This window comes from Schistocerca piceifrons, chromosome 2, assembly GCF_021461385.2.
Source record: "Schistocerca piceifrons isolate TAMUIC-IGC-003096 chromosome 2, iqSchPice1.1, whole genome shotgun sequence".
Lineage (NCBI taxonomy): Eukaryota > Metazoa > Arthropoda > Insecta > Orthoptera > Acrididae > Schistocerca > Schistocerca piceifrons.
Window position 1 is genome coordinate 189,716,595 of NC_060139.1, and position 22,454 is coordinate 189,739,048.

General features: G+C 43.4%; 1 protein-coding gene across 2 annotated transcripts in view; it reads left to right on the forward strand.

Moving 5' to 3' along the window:
- Nucleotides 1-22,454, forward strand: part of LOC124776307 (polypeptide N-acetylgalactosaminyltransferase 3-like) — a 347,179-nt gene that overhangs the window by 169,114 nt on the left and 155,611 nt on the right. For both annotated transcript variants that reach the window (XM_047251238.1, XM_047251239.1), the window contains exon 4: nt 17,062-17,242. In XM_047251238.1, coding sequence (XP_047107194.1) covers nt 17,062-17,242 — 181 coding nt within the window. The remainder of the gene's footprint in view (nt 1-17,061; nt 17,243-22,454) is intronic.

The window sequence follows — 22,454 nt, forward strand, 5'->3', positions numbered from 1 at the left end:
GGAGTCCGATATGTAAGAGGTGGATCGTAATCCCTTGTCCTCATTACGAATGATCCTATGTCTGCAGATTGCTGGAACAGCCTGTTGGACATTGGTTTTCCAGATAGAATTGTGGTATCAGCTTTTTTATGGCTAATTCGAAGCAGTACCTTTCTACCAGCTACTCTGTCTACCCAACTAGGCTTCAGCACTCTTCTGTAGCGCCACATTTCAAAACCTTCTGTCCCCGTCTGCGTTTCAGCAGTCTGGTATATACCCACGCGGCACTCACTGCTGTGAAAGTTGTTTTCGTCTGACAGTTGGAGAGAGACTAGCGCACCAAAGAGTGAGAAAGTATGCCTTCTATTAAAGTCGTCATTCCATAAGAATTATGTTTGTTTATAATGCTATTCCCGCGTAATTTACGAAGTGATGAGTATGTTTTTGCGTCCCAAGAGACAATAAAATATCAAGAAACATGAATGATTGTAATATAAAATGTAAACATAGCAAAAACTCGCGAAGGTAATGACAAGATACTGCCTGTAGACCGTCGAAGAAATAGAACATAATCACACTATTTCACGCATAAGAAACGTATACACGTTTTTGCATATGTAGGAAGGATCGACGCATCATTTGAACTTTAGTTCTGCTTTTTAGTCATTCGACACGCGTTGTCATAGCTACAGCTTTCGTCTTACTATTATGTGTGATAGGAGTTTCTTCCAGTTAAATGGAGACTTACGATCCAGACTTCGTTACAATGGGTACCTTACATTACAATTAACAAAAATGTACGTACTGTATTACTAATTCTCAGTCATTGCGTAACGACCAGCAAAAAAGGAGCTAGGATCATATGGAAAGCAAGAGAGAAGCTAGTAACGTAACTAAATTAAATACAAATCTGATAAATTACCCGCCCAAATGAGTCAGCTTCATCTTTTTTACGTATTTGAATTAAATATTTTTAAATTAAGTTTGTCTTCCTTCTCATGGTTTCTGTGATGTATGTTACTTTCTATTATTATTATTATTATTATTATTATTATTATTATTATTATTATTGTGATAGACACTTGCCTTATCACGTAATAACTTGGCACTGGATTCCGCATTCGAACACACGAATAATTTTATTTGTTCTGATTAGTTCATATTCAAAAGTCGTCTTTGTTGAGGTTCTGAAGTAGCAACACACTCGGAATTGGTTTGTTTTGACTTCTGTTGTCACGCCTGTGTCACAGTTCTCTCTTCAGCGACTGCTGCAGTGGGTTATTCCGTACGTCAAATAATGTAGAAACTGCACTGCATACCAGGTTCGTTCTTTTATTTTCCAGGCTCATGAACTGGTTTGGCTTAATGTCTAGCAAACAAAACTGCACGTTATTGTATGAGTATACCATATACTTCTGCTAAAAATCCTTTCTCCTATTTACTATTTCTTGTCCTAAAAAGTTAATTTTGAGAAAATGTGTGTGTATTAAAAGAGAATAGTAACTAACGAGTCCTCTAACACGTTTCATGTATCTCAGGCCCTCTGGAAAACCTGAAGGATGATAAATAGGGTCTTATTTTTATTACAACTGCAACCTACTGCGCTGCATAAGCTCCATTTTGAAAAATCGTGTTACAAATCAATATATACGGCACATTTCGCATACATCAGATATTGCAAGCAATTGTGTACCTTAATCGCCGCTTGGTCCGCTGTCATCGCAGGATGGAACGCAAATAACCTTGGTAAGACACGAAGTATATCGAACTTGTTTCACTTTGACGTGATGACGAGCATATTCCTACCCTCCAGCATATCTGTAACCATAAGAGCGTATTCAATGAACACCAGATACATTTGCGTGGAAAAATATATGATTATTTGAAATGATTTCAACCGCGAGAATGTTTATAAACGGCGCAGTGCATTTTATTTTAATAACCGTTATGAACATATGGACACCACTGAAAATTACTAATATGGCGTTGTACCAAATGTAGCCCTAGGTAGGGATGAAACTATGCGCACAATTGCTGAACTTTTCTCTGAGGACTTCTGTGCTAATCTACTTACGCGTGATTCCATCACCGATGAGGAGAGACAGATTCGCTTAGACTTCACTGTTATTAAATCAGTTATAGGTGCTTCATGTTCAGAACGGCACCAGAAGCGGAAGTGTTGAACTCTGTCCACATGTTCTTTGAAATAAAAAGACACTGCGATCTGTGCAGTGACGCAACGTCTTCTTGCACCATGAGACCGTGAAGAGGAGACTTCGTCCTACGAGGGTAATCCGAAAAGTAAGATCTCCTATTTTTTTATAAGTACAGAACTCTTTTTGTGAGGCAGTTAGTCACAATGTTATGAAGAGTGATTGGCGACTCCATGGAGAGTTCTGTGCACCACGACAAGATAATGGATATAATTGGAAGGAGAAACAGCATTGGTTGTATTTTTTTGTTTTAATATCCGCAAAATCGAATTTCGGTGACTTAGTGACCATCCTCAGTGCTGTAATATACAATTAAAATTGGTAGGCACTGGTGTCAACAAGCTTAGAGCGATCACATAAACTCGAGTTTATGCTTCCCGCGCATTTCTTCACCGCCTTGCAGCCGAACAGAACAACTTTCTGGACTCAATTGTCACGGGAGACGAGAACATTTGGCCTTAAAGCGATTCAGCTCCGACGACGTGATGAAAGAAGAGGTTCATAACTTTCTGAACAGCATGGCGGCGAGCTGATGTGACATGGGCATACAAAAACTGTCACTGCGTCTAAAAAAATGCATCGACAGAAATAATGATTATGTCGAAAAATAGCTAAATGTTCAAGCTGTAAACTGATGTTAACCATTGTAGAAATAAACAGGTCTATGTACCTATAAAAAAATAGGAGACATTACTTTTGCGATTACCCTCTTATAAGATACAGCACATTATATCTGGATTCTGTTTTTTTGTAGCCGGAAACTAATGTGACGCCTAAAAGAATATCGTGGAACAGCGTGCGACGTCAAAACGATACCACTCCTAAGTTTCCCGTTACAAAGTTGGCAACTCCGCTGGCTAACATTTTTGGACTGTTGAACATGAAGTCACACGCTTGTTGGAAAGAAAGTGAAGAGCGATTGAGTGAAGGTTAGTATACTCCGCGTTGTTTCACGCTGTAGGATCACGCCACCATTTGGGCAGAGCTATCACGTTCTTACACACTTCACCTGTAGCGGATTTTCTCTCCTTTTTTTCCTATGGGACCAAACTGCTGAGGTCATCGGTCCCTAGGCTTACAAACTACTTAATCTAACTTAAACTAACTAACGCTATGGACATCATACACATCCATGCCCGAGGGAGGACTCCAACCTCCAACGGGGGAAGCCGCGCGAACCGTGGCAAGGCACCATAGACCGCACAGCTACCCCGCGCGGCAGCGGATTATTCATCCCTAGTAGTTTATGGTCTTTGTCCACACCTGTGTGTGCTGTACAGCGTAGGATTTGTTTTCTATACCTCTGCCCGTAATGAAATAGTACAGTTGATATGTTCGTGTCTCCTCCTCTCTCTTCTAAGTTTTGGAAGGGGAGAGTACGATGATGACGAATACTGAATAGGGCAGAATGAGACGGAGTCGAAGGCCCAAGTAAAAGCGATGACATTACGTTAGTGGAAGGAAAGAGGTATGTAGAAATTACGGGCAAGAAAGTCGTAAATAATTCAGAAAATGCTCCAGCTTATCGACGGAAGAAGAAACTACGAAACTGCTAAGAATGTGAGAGAAAGCTGGCAACAGTGGCTGTTTAGGAATGAATGAAGTGCTGAAAAAAGATGGGAGGTAAAGATGTTGAGAAAACCATGATCGTAAGACTCAAAGATATGACATACAGGTAGTTCAAAAGTAGCTACGCAAAAGTAAGAAGTAAGGGCATTACCTCAGGAGGGGCAGGTGAGAAACTTCCGTCATGCGCAGTACAAAGTAACGAATACATTACAAAGTAAGGGATACATTACAGGGCAGGATACATTACATGTCCTGTGTGGAGGAAGGAAGAGGAAATTGATGTCGAAGACACAGGTGGTCCAGTAAAGCGACCAGAATTGGCTCTGAGCACTATGGGACTTAACTTCTAAGGTCATAAGGACCCTAGAACTTAGAACTACTTCAACCTAACTAACCTAAGGACATCACACACATCCATGCCCGAGGCAGGATTCGTACCTGCGACCTTAGCGGTCGCGCGGTTCCTGACTGTAGCGTCTAGAACCGCTCGGCCACCGTGGCCGGCGGCAAGAGGGAGGGATAATGGGGAAGCGGGTTGTTGGGTGTGAGAACTAAAACGTTACTGGAGCTGGAGAAAGAGAGTAACTTGTCAGATTTTCAGAGAAACGCTATCATCACATTACAAAGACAGAGTGTTGGTACACGCGATCTGCCCATCCCTTCTCCTAACGAGCGACCCAGCTGTACCATGTGACCTCACAAGTATCTCTCTCCATCCTAGTTACAGGCCTAAAATTTGAACATCGATTAATCAAAGCTTATCACGGGGGTGCAGATGAAAACGAAGGGCCTTTCGTCGATAGTAAGAATGGGAGGAGCCAAAATTCAAATCACTAAATGAAACATATTCTGCATTTAAGATTTAGAGAGTAATAAGGAAACGAATATTAAGCAACTAAAATCAGGAGGAAAGAGTGCACTAGTATTCAATGTCAGGTTCACACGTGATCAAGCATCCTTTAGTAAAAGTTACAAGATGATATCAAGGAAGCCATTATAGTGTTCAGTCGAGAGAGAGAGAGAGAGAGAGAGAGAGAGAGAGAGAGAAATGCGAGCAATGAGGAACAACAGTGGAGCATGATAACGTGTTAGCTAGCCTGTAGGTCGTGGCACCACGCCATGTTAAAAGCCAATTTTCAGAGGCTCTCTCTACTCTTACAAGTGCTCGAAGCCCTTCCCTTCCCTTTCCTTGGCGCTGGGAGGACGGGAACGGGACATTAAGGCCACGCCTCGGAAGACGATCCCTGCTCTCTTTGCCCCCGACGCTTCTCTCAGGCACTTTGGAAAAAAAAATGCCTTTGAACCAGACTTTCCCCAACACGGCGCCTACCACGACGCCCTCTTTGAGATACAGAGACCGTGCATTCATCGACAAAAGTGAGTCTGAGTGGCCTCCTATTATCCCTGGCTCTCACCCACTTCCACTTCCTCCTCTTTATTCCTCTCCTACTGGCACTGTCTCCTTCACTCTTGTTGTAGCACTGTTCTGTCGCTGTCAGCTATGTTCCACTGCCGCTGTATTCCTCTCTTTCTCTCACACTGCCATTGTTACCTTTGCTCTTTATACAATACAACCATTGTCTACTATCTTTCAGTATTTATTACTTTTCCGTCTCTTTGGTACTGCCACGTTCTTGTCTCCCAGAATAAAAAAAAGTGCGAATATGCTCGCATGTCAAAATTTTGGGGAAAATTTTTAAAAGTGCTGCGTAAGGTAGAATGAGGCAGCTGGTACTCCACTTTTCAGTCAGTCTTTTAAATAAACAGGAACGTATTCTCACTTTTGGTACTCCAATAGGAGCATTTTCCGCTGGTTCCCTTCGTTTTCCTGCTGCAGCAAGCCGTGTAACTCATATGATAAGAAATGTATTTGTCAGTAAAATTTAGTTACCAGAATGAGATTTGCGCTCTGCAGCGGAGTGTGCACTGACATGAAACTTCCTGGCAGATTAAAACTGTGTGCCGGACCGAGACTCGAACTCGGGACCTTCGCCTTTCGCGGGCAAGGGCTCTACCTTTTTTTTTTTCCTCATTTTTGTTCGTTGCATCTGCTCGAGGCGGGTGTCGCAAGACACCCGTTTCAGTTCGTCGTTGGTCCATTAACTCAGTTTTTTTATTACAGAGGGCAGATAACCCTCATTCCGAACACGCTGAGCTACCGCGCCGGCAAATAACAGAAGGGAAACGATTTTAGTGAGTGGACGAGAAAAGTTGGGGGGGGGGGGGGGGGCGCGAGGGATTGGGCGGGAATGTTGGCAGTGGCCATCGAAAGGATACAGTCCCGGCATTTGCCTGGAGTGACTAAGGAAACCACGGAAACCTCAGTCAAGACTGCCGGACTGGGAATTGATCCCAGGTCCTCCCGAATGCCAGGCCCGAGCGTTACCGCATACGAAGAGGGATGATGAGAACAACACAACACCCAGTCCACGAGCGGAGAAAATCTCCAACCCGACCGGGAATCGGACCCGGGCCCACTGTATGGTAGACAAACACGTTACCACTCAGCTAAACAGGCGGACACCATCTGAGCTACCCAAGCACGACTCACGCCTCGTCCTCACAGCTTTGCTTCGGCCAATACCTCGTCTCCTACCTCAGGGCGTGAGTCGTGCTTGGGTAGCTCAGATGGTAGAGCACTTGCCCGCGAAACGCAGAGGTCCCGAGTTCGAGTCTCGGTACGGCACACAGTTTTGACCTGCCAGGAAGTTTCAAAATTTAGTTAGTTTACTTATGTGAAAATGAAATAACGCAAAACTATTTTTGCACCTCTCACCGGATGTTATGGGCAAAAAAATTTTGGATGTGCTTCAATAGTATGACATGGGGTTCCTAGATGATAACGGAGACACTTTACAGCATATTTATCCGTGCTAAGTCACTTTATAAACTACGTTTTTTCCTCGCACTGGATTTTAAGTGCGTACTTCATGTGTACAAGTAGGGTAAGTTTGAACCTCTGTATCTCGGCACGGATAAAGATATGAAGAAAATTTTTAAATTGTTAGAGATCGGGATTTTAGGAATACATTGTAAAAATTACAGCCATTTGCTGTGCATAGCATTCTTGCAACCCTCGGCTAGGTTTTGGCTCGCTGGTGTTTTCCGACGAACCGCCCACGAACTAATGGTGCCTCCGTAAGTCTCATCAAGCCCATCAAATGCGAAAAGATCCAACCGATTTGCTCCATTTGCCTAAGCAGGAGAAGTGTACAGTATTCTTATTTTGACCCTGTACTGCACGATAGCGACACTAAGACTATGCTTCTGTTGGATATACAAATGGTCCCTAGCCCGAGGGAAATACAAAACACTTGGCCCTACCTTTTAATAGAACCCGAGGTATGAGCACCGGAAAATCCCGTTTTTATGCACGGCGCTGTAGAACATACTAGTTAGCGCATAATGTCGCATGCATACCGGAGTGGTGGCTTGCGAGGTATAAATGTAGACTTAGACTCTCGCAGACGTTTCTCTATGACATTACTATCTGTCGCATATCTGTCTTTGCTGCATTTTCTCGGCAAGATTTAATGGACACGTTCGTGCGTACGAAAGTGGATTCATTGGGTCATTATCTAGCCCTTCGTTCTCAGCTGAGCTGCATAGAATGAGGACCAGTGGAAGGCATTTCGGGAATGCATTTGTCTAAGCAACATGAGTAACACCGCAAGATCACAGGTTAATGTAAGCGTGAGATAAGCCACTGCATATATGAAATTCTTATACATTAATAACCAATGTAACCGCCAGAATGTTGAATGCAGGCATGCAAATGTGCATACATTTTGTTATACGGGTGTTGGAAGTCAGTTTGTGGGATGGAGTTTCATGCGTGTTGCATTTGGTCGGTCAAGACAAAAATGGCTCTGAGCACTATGGGACTCAACTTCTGAGGTCATCAGTCCCCTACAACTTAGAACTACTTAAACCTTACTAACCTAAGGACATCACACACATCCATGCCCGAGGCAGGATTCGAACCTGCGACCGTAGTGGTCGCGCGGTTCGAGACTGTAGCGCCTAGAACCGCTCGGCCACTCCGGCCGGCCGGTCAAGACAGGAACGGTTAATGCTAATTGTGGACGCCGCTGGAGTAGTTGTCCGATTATGTCCCATACGTACTTGAGTGGAGACAGATTTGATGATTAGGCAGAACAAAGCAACATGTCGACACGTCGTAGAGCGTGTTGCCCTACAACAGCGGTATGTGGGCGAACGTTATCCAGTTTGAAAACACACCCCTGGAGTGCTCTTCATGAATGGCAGCACAACAGGTTGAATCGCCAGACTCACGTTGAAATCTACAGTAGGGGTGCGTGGGATATCAACGAGGGTGCAGAAACCTGATAATTAAGGAAGGCAGGATTGGGTTACGATTGTGGACGGGGCCCGAATCAATTACTATTGGTTTGCTTTGCAATTTCACTCATTTATTTTAATAAATAATTTTTGAAAACAAGCCAATGTGGTCACAATCAGAATTTTAAGGCAAGTAACCACAATCACGGCTGAAGGCCTTTAACGTCATCATGGCAATTATAAAAAATTTTAACAAATATACTGTCAAACGGCCAATGGCATAGCAAAAGTTAATTTAAAAAAAACAACAGATCACAAAACAGGTGAGACAAATGATGGTAACTTAATAATATAATAATAAAATAAAACACAAGGGCCAGTGACAGACGATGCTCCAGGAATCGACCTCTGAGTAGGTCACACCAAAAACACTTTCGCGAGCGAAGGGAAAGGCAGCCAAGAGTTGCATTCAGATCACAAGATGGTACGTCGGACTAGTGGCAGTCTAACGAGCGACTAATGATAATCTTGGTGAGGCTAGCTGACATCCAACGAAACAAATGCAAGATGTAAAATTACGCCAAAGCCGGAACCGGCGGTCTAGGCTCCGCCCGCAGAACACTGTCCTTAGAGCGCCCGGAACAAAAAAGAATGACTACCACTAAGATAGAAGAACGCCAACCACCCTACAATCACGAAGCTGTCAAACTTACGCGCCTCACCGGACAGCGGCGGCAAGGCGAGGAAACGTACACACCCGTTACATACACTAAACCCCAGGTCAGGTAACTGGGGCGTTAGCGGCCACAGGACGGAAAAATACCGGTGGTTGAACTTAACAATGTATGGAGCTGAAAATGTTGTTGTTGTGGTCTTCAGCCCTGAGACTGGTTTGATGCAGCTCTCCATGCTACTCTTCCTGTGCAAGCTTCTTCATCTTCCAGTACCTACTGCAGCCTACATCCTTCTGAATCTGCTTAGTGTACTCATCTCTCGGTCTCCCTCTACGATTTTTACCCTCCACGCTGTCCTCCAGTACTAAATTGGCGATCCCTTGATGCCTCTCATTTAATCATACAGTAAAGCTGCATGCCCTCGGGAAAAATTACGGCAGTAGTTTCCCCTTGCTTTCAGCCGTTCGCAGTACCAGCACAGCAAGGCCGTTTTGGTTAGTGTTACAAGGCCAGATCAGTCAATCATCCAGACTGTTGCCCCTGCAACTACTGAAAAGGCTGCTGCCCCTCTTCAGGAACCACACGTTTGTCTGGGCTCTTAACAGATACCCCTTCATTGTGGTTGCACCTACGGGACGGCCATCTGTGTCGTTGAGGCACGCAGAAAATAATCAGAAGAAACTTCCTGGCAGATTGAAACTGTGTGGCGGACCGAGATTCCAACTCGCGACCTTTGCCTTTCGCGGGCAAGTGCTCTACCAACTGAGCAACCCAAGCACGACTCACGCCCCGTCCTCACAGGTTTAATTCCGCCAGTACCTCGTCTCCTACCTTCCAAACTTCACAGAAGCTCTCCTGCGATCTTTGCAGAACTAGCACTCCTGGAAGAAAGGATTTTGCGGAGACATGGCTTAGCCACAACCTGGGGGATGTTTCTAGAATGAAATTTTTACTCTACAGCGGAGTGTGCGCTGATATGAAACTTCCTGGCAGATCAAAACTGTGTGGTAGGAGACGAGGTACTGGCGGAATTAAACCTGTGAGGACGGGGCGTGAGTCGTGCTTGGGTAGCTCAGTTGGTAGAGCACTTGCCCGTGAACGGTAAAGGTCCCGAGTTCGAGTCTCGCTCCTGCACACAGTTTTATTCTGCCAGGAAGTTTCATATCAGCACACACTCCGCTACAGAGTGAAAATTTCATTCCAGTAATTAGAAGCTCACGAAGGCTAATCATATTCGCCTTCCCCAGGTACTCCACTCGCTGCTTTTCGCCTCGGTGACACTACGAGCAGCAACACGAACCCAAGTCACTGGAGAATCGCGAGATTTCACAATGGTGGTGGTTTCTCTACGCAAATAGCAATGTACTCAACTTACACATGCAGAATCCGGTTTCGACGAGGACGTGCACTCTCTTGACCACTTCCCTTCGATCCGGTTGTCGCCAGCGGTCATGGCGTGTTGTCGCATTGCGCGGACCTAGCTTCTTCTGCGTCCCCAACCGAACTCCACACTGATACCACATGGAAGAAGCACGAGGTCGCCCCAAAGATAGGGCAGCAGAACTACATATCGATAAGCGCCGCTGCTGCCACTAGCGGACAGGCAACACTTACGAAACCGAGTGGCGCCAGTGAATACGACAAGAAGAAAAACAATGATACGCTCTGGCAGAAACCTACACACGGCACCAACGCGAGCCGCAGCACGGCTCAGGTGCAACTGCTGTCATACGAAATCGGGCCCAGGCCGTAACTCCACGTGTAGGCCCAGTGTCCAGGGTGCAGACAGGTTGGTTGCACTCTCTCAACTGGCCTCCTCCTGACCACCAAACCGCCATCACTGGCACCGAGGAGAACCAGCTGTCATCAGAAAACAGAACAGACCTCCACCCCTGGTTTGGTGTCAGTGGAATGCGCGCTACAGGGCGTCTAGCTCGGAGCTGTCCTTCAAGAAACCAATTCGTAACAGTTCGTTGTGTCACTGTGGTGCCTACTACCACTGAAATTGCTGCTGCACATGCTGTACTATGCGCCACAGCCAAACATCTTGGTACTGCCACGTGGTCGTTTGGAGCCCTGTCTTCTTGAGGCTGTACCTTCTCGTGACCACCACCGCCGAAGGCAATCACGTACAGTGGCTGCGTCCCTGCCAAGTCTGACTACACCATTGCAGAAGGAATTTCCAGCTCCTCATAGTCTAATTACCCTATCCTATTCAGACTCAGTGAGGTGTTGATAATGGCGTCTTTGTCACCTTAAAGGCATTCTTGACCAACATAAGCTCAGCACGACCAAAGCTCACGACCGTTACAGCGTGTATTTAAAGCAAACCTGATTTGCATTTTCGTAGTGGCACTACTAGCGCCACTCTTATGCGACTGGAGGGAAATTTGAAGATACATCGTCTTTCAGATGTAGAAACTCGTCTACTAACTCCTTCTCGGTGTTGCGATGTTGTGATTATTGTAACACGCACACGGCAATCCCTTTTCTGTAAAAAGTAATAGAAATAAGAATAGCGCTAGCCATCAGGCTGGTTACTTCTACCATTAAGTACAAGTTTATACTTTGTTTTCGCTACGGTCGCAGGTTCGAATCCTGCCTCGGGCATGGATGTGTGTGATGTCCTTAGGTTAGTTAGGTTTAACTAGTTCTAAGTTCTACGGGACTAATGACCTCAGAAGTTGAGTCCCATAGTGCTCAGAGCCATTTGAACCATTTTTTTATACTTTGTTTTCGTGACCTCACATCCTCATACTGGCTGGCAGAGGCTTGTCAGTAAACAGATTTTGAGAGACGCCAACTGATGGTTGAGGGTGATCCTGTCAATATATGAAGGGCTTATTTCAATAGTGGTACAAGTCAATTTTTGTTCGTTCTGAGATACAGAGTCCTAAAGTTAAATGAGCGCTGAAAAATCTGCAGTTGAGATACCAGAAATATTCAAGTACACATACTTGAATCTGCAGATTTTTCAACGCTCATTTAACTTTAGGACTCTGTATCTCTGAACGAACAAAAATGGACTTGTACCACTATTGAAATAAGCCCTTCATATGTAACTGTATATGTGAACAGTGATTAAATAATAAATGTTGTTTATGGAAACTCGTTTTTACTTACTGCTTGTACGTTGAACACGTGGCAGCACAGGTGAACTCCTGTACCAAACTCCAGGAATAGACTGCAGCCAGTTTAATTCTTCGTTATGGATGAGACCCATTATATGGATTGGTGGTGTCATTTAATGTGTGGGGGCTCAGAATTTTATTGATTCGAGACCTCAAATGAGGAGTAACGCCACAGCGTCCGTAATAAGGGTGCTCTAAGTTCAAATGGTTCAAATGGCTCTGAGCACTATGGGACACAACTTCTGAGGCCACCAGTCCCCCAGAACTAGTTAAACCCAACCAACCTAAGGACATTACAAACATCCATACCCGAGGCAGGACTCGAACCTGCGACCGCAGCGGTCTCGCGGTTCCAGACTGCAGCGCCTTTAACCCCACGGCCACTTCGGCCGGCGTGCTCTAAGTGTTGAATAGAGTTGCGTTCTACCAAAACTACAGTTCGATAGTTTTGGTTCACTACATAAATAACATAGTAAATCGTAATATTACCGGCAGTATTGCTATAATTTGTAGGAAGAGAAACACAAATGAATGCGTAATAGAGAAAATGGAAGCCGACGACTTCTATGTGAGTTTTGGTTATTTACTTTGCATGTAATTAGAACCGCACATGATTCAGTCAGACCATTATGTTTTTTTATTTTATCACATCATGTAAATTGCACTTTATCAGTCATAAAAAAAAGTTGATTGCGTAACGCGTGTGCTTTTATGGAACCAAAGCAGTTACTTCTGATGCAAATACAGTTTACATGCACAAACATAAAGAATATGTACAACTGTTGTTGTTTTGTACTCAATAGAAAATTCTTCATCTGTTCCAAGAAAAGTTTCCTGTTATTATTGATAAACGCGAAGGCTGTTCGTGAATAACAGAAACATGTTTTATATAAGAATCAAATTTCCACTCTGCAGCGGAGTGTGCGCTGATATAAAACTTCCTGGCAGATTAAAACTTTGTACCGGACCGAGACTCCAGCAAGAGCACTTGTCCGCGAAAGGCAAAGGTCCCGAGTTCGAGTCTCGGTCCGGCACACAGTTTTAATCTGCCAGGAAATTTCATATTTTATATAAGTTTGACGAAGTATTAAAGCAATGCTTGACAATTTTGTTTTTTTTTTTTTTTACTTTAACTATTTGTTGGGAAATATGCGTTTTCTAGCGCTATATGATAAATCTGTATTGTTTGCTTTATTTTTACTAGAACATCCCTTGGTTTCACGTTACAAATCAACGATTTTCGAATGAAACAATGACAATTGAAGTTTTACTTTAAATATTGTTTATTCTTAAGAACAGAAAAGAGGATACCTGATCGTATGTAGGAAAAAATGTTCCGTATGTTGCCCGGCTGTTTATACAGGGTGTTCCACAGTTCATGTTACACACTTTTAGATGTTGTAGAGACGATTCAGTAGATCAAGTTTTACATAGGAACCCATGTCCGCAGACGTCATCCAACGTCATTACAGAGCGTTAAAGATACAGGCGCCGGCACCTGTAAGTACATACAGGGTAATTGCGTGATTATGATAGAACCATTCTGGGACGATAGAGAAGGGTAAATGTATCAATTTGGGGAAAGGGTCCCTGTACCGGAAACGAACGAGTCAAATGTTATAAGCGGAAACCGTTCTGATACCACTGACAGTGGAATAAGTGTTCTCGTACTGTTGTTGCTAAGATTGTAGGGTAGTTAACTTTCAGAAGTGCTAGTATGGACCAATAGAAGAAAAAAAGTCTAGTAAACACGGGCTCCTAAACGCATACCTTAAGAGTTACGAGCACTTGCTGAACAGATGAGATGTGTTTCACAGTAACAAAGTTAAACAAGTGCTCATAGCCCCTCAGATATGCATTTTAGGACCCATGTTTACCGCTCATTTTTCTCCTTGTTTTGGTCCGTTCTACTACCTCTGAACGTTGCCTACCAGTCTTAGCAGCAACAGTAGCGTTACATGTATTCCACTGTCAGAGGTGTCACAACGGTCTTCGCTTGTAACTTTCGACTCATTTCCATTACAGAAACCCTTACCTCAAACTGAAACATTTATCATTTTCCATCATCCTAGAAAGTCTGTAACACCTTTCTGGCATGGATTCCTATATAAAACTTGATCTGCTAGGTCCCCTCTAGAAGTGTGTGACATGAGTTGTGAAACACCCTGTATATCCTCAGTTTCTAGACGGTTCACCACATCCTGTTCGTAGGAGATGTGGTAAGGCAATGATAGCGTACGTAAAGAAAGCGACCGTTATGAGATAACGCCCAAGAGGTATGCAGCACACCTAACGTATAGGTAATGCGGGTGCTATCTTAAGGTGAGCCGGAACAATCCATCTCCTCCATGTTAATTTTAGCAAATAGAAGGAACATTTTTCTAAAACCATTAACTCATTGCTCTGAAATTTGGACTACATGTTCTGTGAATATAAAGCCATGTTAAGAAATATGTATTGGTTTTTGTCTTACATTTTTTTAAACAGATGCTTATTTTTTTCTCTAAAATTTTGCACTACTTCTTCTATAACTCTTGGATTATACAATATTTTTTACAATTTGTTATAAAAATGAAGGAAAAGAAGTAAACATTATTGTGTATAAATTTAATTGATATACTGTTTGCAGTTTTTGAGAAAATGTTCATCAAAGATGAAAATTTTAGTTTCAGGAAATGGGTTCCAAAGTTTTTTAATAAATTCCTGCCCCATATGATTGATTATCAGCATCCTCTTCTTTTTCCAGTGTTAGTCTCCTTTTCACTGGTCTTTTCTTCCCTTTTGCTGCATGTTGTAGGCTTTTGTCTCTTCTTCCTGCACCTCTTCGTCTTTCTTCATCAATTAGGCGCGTTGTGGAAATGGTGTTGTGTCCTGGTTGGAAACCTAAAAATTTCAACACATCACATTTGATAATGTTTCCTTCATTGTATGTTGCCACTGCATCATACACTCCAAAATGCAATGTTTTATCTGTACAAACACTCTTTTGGGAACCCTAATCCAAATTATATTATTTACACTTTCATTTGGATTCTGTGTTTTCCCATGTAAACACTTTTCCAATAAACTTGGCTGTGATACATCTCTGAATATTGGCTTGATTACATAAATTACAGCATTTGGCAAACTGTTTTTATGGGCATATTCCTTTCCTGATTGGTACTTACACCATGAGTCATCACCTGTGGGGCACAGTGCATGTTGTGGATGCTCATTTGTTGACGCAGTATGAAAAAATAATGCCCATACTGCGCTCCTCATATGCTCAATGCTTCTTGTATGTTGCCTAATTGCACACCCGTAACACGTATCTATCAATTGCTTCATCTGTCAGTCTTCCTCTTCCTCCAAGGGTCTTACCATCACTATGCTTCTGGGATCCTAATGTCTGCTTTAGTTTGCGCAAGCGAGCCCCCATGCACTTCTGCACATGTCCAATGCACTCCTGCTTTTTAATGTGAATTTCATTGCCATAAAGTTTGAGTTCCTCTACAGCTTTATATCCCTTACGATCATAATCTCCTAGATAGTTAGTGTATCGTACATTATACCACTCCTGCGATCTGGAAAAAATTGCTTTCACTCCCTCTACTTCCATCGCTCCACTCGTGCTGTGAAAATTTGCTTCACGACTTTAACTATGTTCGTCCTTGGTATTGCCCTTACATCTACAATGTTTTGAGAGAATAGCAACAGCAATTACTTTGCAAGTGTCTCCACTGGTAGCTGTCACAACTCCAATTAGAGATTTTTGACCTCTACGTTGCCATGATCCATCTAAAGCAACAGTTAAATCTCTACAATTCCCATTATCTGTCACAGCTTCTTCAACTGCTTTCTTCATTATTGCTTGAGCAATATCTTCAGCAGATCATCTCACCAATTCATTATAAAATCCAAACTTGGTTGGTGGTTTTGGCAAGTTCATAATTCCACATAACATTGTCCCCTGCCAATGCAACGCAAGCCATACAGTAGCCTAACATTTATATCATACACCTTCTTTCCACTATTATCATTACGAGGAATACTATTAGAATTAGAAAACGAAACTTCTGCAGCGCATTTGTCACACTTCAATAGCATTTTACATGCCAAACCAATGTGTGAAGTTATTTTCAATTCCAGTCCTCTTTCTTTGCAAACTTGGCATAATACATTATGTTTCAAAATATTAGAAAGCAAGGAAATGTTAATTGTTTGATTCACATCATTACTGTTACTTTCATAGTTTTCAAATTTTTCTTTGCTGTCACAAAGTTTCTTGCTGGAAGAAGTTCTATCACATTCATTTGGAGTAGTCGGTGAAGCAGTCTGAGCAGCATCTCCCTTCGAAACAACAAAGGATTTCTTCTTCTGCTCATTGTGCCTTTTCTTAAACACTCGACTGCTGAAACGGGGCATATTGATATCCACAAACCAAATACGTAAAACAGGTACGAGCAAAATTCGTCAAATACGAAAAATTGAACAGCTAAACAACACAAAGCAAACTCCACTAGGTATAACGTTTATATTTACCGATGTGAACAGTCATAGATAAAGCCATACAACGTCGGAAAACAAAACACTAATTCCGCAAAGATACCCTGCTTGCAGCCAGTGAGCGGCGCCATCAGAGGTGACACACCAAGTCGCTACAACCGTTTACGCGGCGCGTCAACTTTGCAGCGATAAAAAACACACTTAGAAGGGTGAAACTTGATTTGTTTTTTCAGAAGACTCCAAATAATTTTATAATGGAAAAAAACAAAAAACGCTAATTTCGTCATTTTCATCGTTGCGGGTCCCCTTTACTGATCAAAGCTAGTAGCAAAACTACCGTAGTCAATTCTTACTTACGGTAGCCTACGGTAGTTTTATAACTCTAGTGCTGAGCCTTGTACTTCATTGTCGATCCTGCTTTCGAATCTGGACTTGACTAAGGTTACGACCTCCGCAGCAGTGCTGTCATATCACAGCACAGTACGTAGTGCGTGCCGGATGGGGTGGCTGAGCGGTTCTAGGCGCTACAGTCTGGAACCGCGCGACCGCTACGGTCGCAGGTTCGAATCCTGCCTCGGGCATAGTTGTGTGTGATGTCCTTAGGTTAGTTAGGTTTAAGTAGTTCTAGGTCTAGGGGACTGATGACCTCAGAAGTTAAGTCCCATAGTGCTCAGAGTCATTTGAACGTAGTGTGTGATTGTGTTACAGAGGAGCTGGATGGGAACGCGTTCTCGCCCGTGGCCGGCGAGGGCCGCGACGGGCAGCCCGTGTTCCTACCGCCTGCCCTGCAAGGCCGCAGCCGACGGCTGTACCGCGTCAACCGCTTCAACCTGGTCGCCTCCGACCGCATCCCGCTCAACAGGTCGCTGCCCGACGTCCGCAGCAAGAGGTCAGTCGCACGGCCACCGACCAACCGCTGTGCTCAAATAACTACCTCCACGCGCTTGCTTTGCTCGTCTGTACGGAACCCTCACAATCCGTTTTGTTTACACTAAACTAAAAAGGTATTGTAAAATCGTCTCTGCAACAACAGGAAAATATCTATTTTTCTCACCACGCACGTTTCATTCCGTAATCTCTCAGGTTTTCTGGACGCGATTGGTGAATACTGTGCTTCGAATGTTCTGCCGAGTTGTTGCTTCCATTAAAAGCACAAAACGAACTGTGGCTATAAGATAACGGGACTATTGCTGTAAAACATTTCATTTTAAAAACACACATACTTAGTGACTATTCAGTTGATTCTTGGAGGACCATAGACATACTAACAACTTGAATACCCAGTATTAACCTTCCACAAGAATATTTAATACACTAGACTCTAGCTAATCCAGCCCTCAGTAGTCCGGCCTCTTACATATCCGGCGCACATCTAAAAACACGTGCATAATGAATTATCATGCGCAAAATGCTTAGTTAAGCAATGCTTTGTGCACTGTATTTGAAATTGTAGCTTTCTTTACAGATCGCAGTTGTTGTGTTGTTGTGGTCTTCAGTCCTGAGACTGGTTTGGTGCAGCTCTCCATGTTACTCTATCCTGTACAAGCTTCTTTATCTCCCAGTACCTACTGCAACCTACATCCTTCTTAATCTCCTTAGTGTATTCGTCTCTTGGTCTCCCTCTACGATTTTTACCCTCCACGCTGCCTTCCAATACTAAACTGGTGATCCCTTGATGCCTCAGAACATGTCCTACCAACCGATCCCTTCTTCAAGTTGTGCCACAAACTTATCTTCTCCCCAATTCTGTTCAGTACCTCCTCATTAGTTATGTGATCTACCCATCTAATCTTCAGCATTCTTCTGTAGCACCACATTTCGAAAGCTTCTATTCTCTTCTTGTCCAAACTATTTATCGTCCATGTTTCACTTCCATACATGGCTACACTCCATACAAACACTTTCAGAAACGACTTCCTAACACTTTAATCAATACTCGAAGTTGACAAATTTCTCTTCTTCAGAAACGCTTTCCTCGCCATTGCCAGTCTACATTTCATATCCTCTCTAGTTCGACCATCATCAGTTATTTTGCTCCCCAAATAGCAAAACTCATTTACCACTTTAAGCGTCTCATTTCCTAATCTAATTCCCTCAGCATCACCCGACTTAATTCGACTACATTCCATTATCCTCGTTTTGCTTTTGTTGATGTTCATGTTATATCCTCCTTTCAAGACACTGTCCATTCCGTTCAACTGCTCTTCCAGGTCCTTTGCTGTCTCTGATCGGCGATCCTCAAAATTTTTATTTCTTCTCCATGGATTTTAATACCTACTCCAAATTTTTCTTTTGTTTCCTTCACTGCTTGCTCAATATACAGATTGAATAACATCGGGGAGAGGCTACAACCCTGTCTCACTCCCTTCCCAACAACTGTTTCCCTTTCATGTCCCTCGACTCTTATCACTGCCATCTGCTTTCTGTACAAATTGTTAATAGCTTTCGCTCCCCGTATTTTACCCCTGCCACCTTCAGAATTTGAAAGAGAGTATTCCAGTCAACATTGTCAAAAGCTTTCTCTAAGTCTACAAATGATAGAAACGTAGGTTTGTCTTTCGTTAATCTTTCTTCTAAGATAAGTCGGAGGGTCAGTATTGCCTCACGTGTTCCAACATTTCTACGGAATCCAAACCGATCTTCCCCGAGGTCGGCTTCTACCAGTTTTTCCGTTCGTCTGTAAAGAATTCGCGTTAGTATTTTGCAGCTGTGACTTATTAAACTGATAGTTCGGTAATCTTCACATCTGTCAACACCTGCTTCCTTTCGATCGGAATTATGTCTTCTAACAGGAAACGGATTACGCTAGACCTCAAGCAGAAATTCGAAATTTTAGATAAGTTAAATGGAGGTTCTTCGCAGAAAGCCACAGCTGCCGAGTTCAGTGTTGTACGAGCAACTATTTACGACAACAAAAAGAAAGATGATGATATTGTACAGTACTCAACACAAGTGGATAGCGACTTGGGAAAACGGAAGGTGATGCGAAAGAGTGAGAATGAAGAACTGGACGTAGCTGTTTATAGATGGTCCATACAACAACGCAGTAAAGGAATTTCAGGCAGTGGGCCGATTATAAAGAAAAAAAGCAGCTGCATTTAACAAATAACTTGGCGGTAGTAACTTGTTTGCAGCTAGCGAAGGTTGGCTATCAAACTGCAAAAACGACATGGCATTCGGCAGATGACAGTCACCGGGGAAGTCACTCAGCTAACGATAAGGATGCTGATGAGTTTGTAAGCAAGATACGGAAGATAATAGAGGAAGGAGATTGAACTGCTGATGCCTTGTATAGTGCCGATTAAACAGGACTCTTTTACAAGATGTTCCCTTCAAAAACATTAGCTGCCAACAACGAGAAGGGAGCTTGTGGTTACAAGCAACAGAAACAGCGCGCAATATTAATAGTGTGTTGTAATGCAAATGAAAGTCATAAACTACCGCTTATGGTGATTAGAAAATTCCAACATCCACCTTGTTTTCAACATACTGACATAAAATAGTGGCCATCCATTGATGCCGAGTTGGATCCAGTAGTGAGCGACAAAGATGAGCCAATCAATTCGGAATTATCAATTACTTTGTACACTGACATATTCTACAACCTTCCAGGAGGAGAAAATTGATAATGAAGACGCTATTAAGTGACTGAATGAGGAAAGCTGTGATACGGACCAAACTTTAACAGATGAAGAAATAATCAAAAGCGTGCAAGAAAGTAATGATGAAAGTGATGAAGAAGAGGACACAGGAGGAGAGAGCATGAAGATTTCTCACACTGCTGGTGCTGAAGGTGCCGAGGTCTTCCTGTAGCACATTATGCAACAACCAGATACATGAAGTACCGATGTAATGCTTGTAATTCGGTTAAGTGATGAAGCATGCCACTGTCGCGTATCATCATTGCGACAGTTAAAACTTAGACATGCTTCATCGTGAGTGATAATTATGGACAGTATACAATCAAGGACTAAGTTTTCTCTGAAAATTAATGTATTTTTGGATTTAATTAAGTATATCCTCTGTTTTAAAATTGTATACTTCGGTTTAATAAAGTACAGTACACTATATGCGCTATGTTTTCAAAATAAATGAAAAACAAATTAAATGAATAAAATAAATTTCAGACACTCAATAATCCGGCACTTTTGCTAATCCGATACCCCTATGTGCCAGGAACGGCCGATTAGCGAGAGTTCAGTGTAATTCGTTGTAAGCCATTTTCCGCTTCTTACGACATCGTCAGATAACTTAATACTAAACAAACAGTTCACACAACTTCAGCGAGAATTCATAGCTGTACAAAGACTGTTGTACAAATATATGTGACACTTTACAGCTATATCGATACGAAACACAAGCATAATGTAGTACGTAAAGGGACTCTTAACAATTACACTGAAGAGCCAAAGAAACTGCTACACCTGCCTAATACAGCGTGCAGTCTAAGCGACCATGCAGAAGGGACGCAAGACAACGAGGCATGGACTCTACTACTGTCTGAAGTAGTGCTGCAGGCAATAGACAGCATGAATCCTGCAGGGCTGTCCATAAATCCGCAAGAGTACGAGAGGGTGGTCATCTATTCTGAACAGTACGTTGCAAAGCATCCCACATATGCTCAATAATGTTCATGTCTCGAGACTTTGGTGGCCAGCGGAAGTGTTTAAAATAACGAGAGAGTTCCTGGAGCCTCTTTGTAGCAATTCTGGACATGAGGGGTATCGCATTGTCCTGCTGGATTTTTCCAAGTCCGTCGGAATGTACAATAGACCTGAATGGACGCAGGTGATCAGACAGGATGCTTACGTACGAGTCAGATATGGACGTATTAGGGGTCCTATATCGCTCAAACTGCACACGCCTCGCACCATTACAGAGCCTCCACCAGCTTGAACAGGTCCCCGCTGACATGCAGGGAGCATGGACTCACAAGGTTGTCTCCATACCCGTACACGTCTACCCCCTCGATACAATCTGAAACGAAACTTGCCCGACCAGGCAACATTTTTCTAGTGACTAATAGCCTAATGTCGGTGATGACTGGCTCGAGCGAAACGTAAAGCTTTGTCGTGCAGTTCATCAAGTGCATACGAGTGGCCCGATGGCCCAGCATTGAAACCTGCAGCAATTTGCGTAAGAGCTGCACTTCTGTCACGTTGAAAGATTCTCTTCAGTCGTCGTTGGTCCCGTTCTTGCAGCGATGTCAGAGATTTGATGTTGTACCGGATTCCTGATACTGGTCGTACGGAAAATCCCCACTTCATCGCTACCTCGGAAATGCTGTGTACCATCTCTCGTGCGCCGCCTGTAACACTACGTTAAAACTCACTTAAATCTTCAAACCTGCCTAACAAGTGTGACAGCCATTTGTTGTCTTACACAGGCGTTGCAGACAGCAGCCCCGTATTATACTTGTTTACATAAAATATTTGATCAAAATTATCCGGACACCCCCAAAAACATACGTTTTTCAAATTAGGTGCATTGTGCTGCTACCTACTGCCAGGTACTCCATTTCGGCGACCTCAGTACTCATTAGACATCGTGAGAGAGCAGAATGGGGCGCTCTGCGGATCTCACGGACTTCGAGCATGGTCAGGTGACTGCCTGTCACTTCTGTCATACGTCGGTACGCGTGATTTCCGCACTCCTAACCGTCCCTAGGTCCACTGTTTCCGATGTGATAGTGGAGTGGAAACGTGGAGGGACACGTACAGCACAAAAGCATACAGGCCGACCTCGTCTATGGACATCTATCCAGACCATCACACAGGAATTCCAAACTGCATCAGGATGTACTGCAAGTACTATAACAGTTAGACGGGAGGTGAGAAAACTTGGATTTCATGGTCGAGCGGCTGCTCATAAGCCACACATTACACTGGTAAATGCCAAACGACGCCTCGCTTGGTGTAAGGAGCGCAAACATTCGACAATTGAACAGTGGAAAAACGTTGTGTGGAGTGATGAATCACGGTACACAATGTGGCGATCCGATGTCAGGGTGAGGGTATGACGAATGCCCGGTGAACGTCACCTGCCAGCGTGTGTAGTGCCAATAGTAAAATTCGGAGGCGGTGGTGTAATGGTGTGGTCGT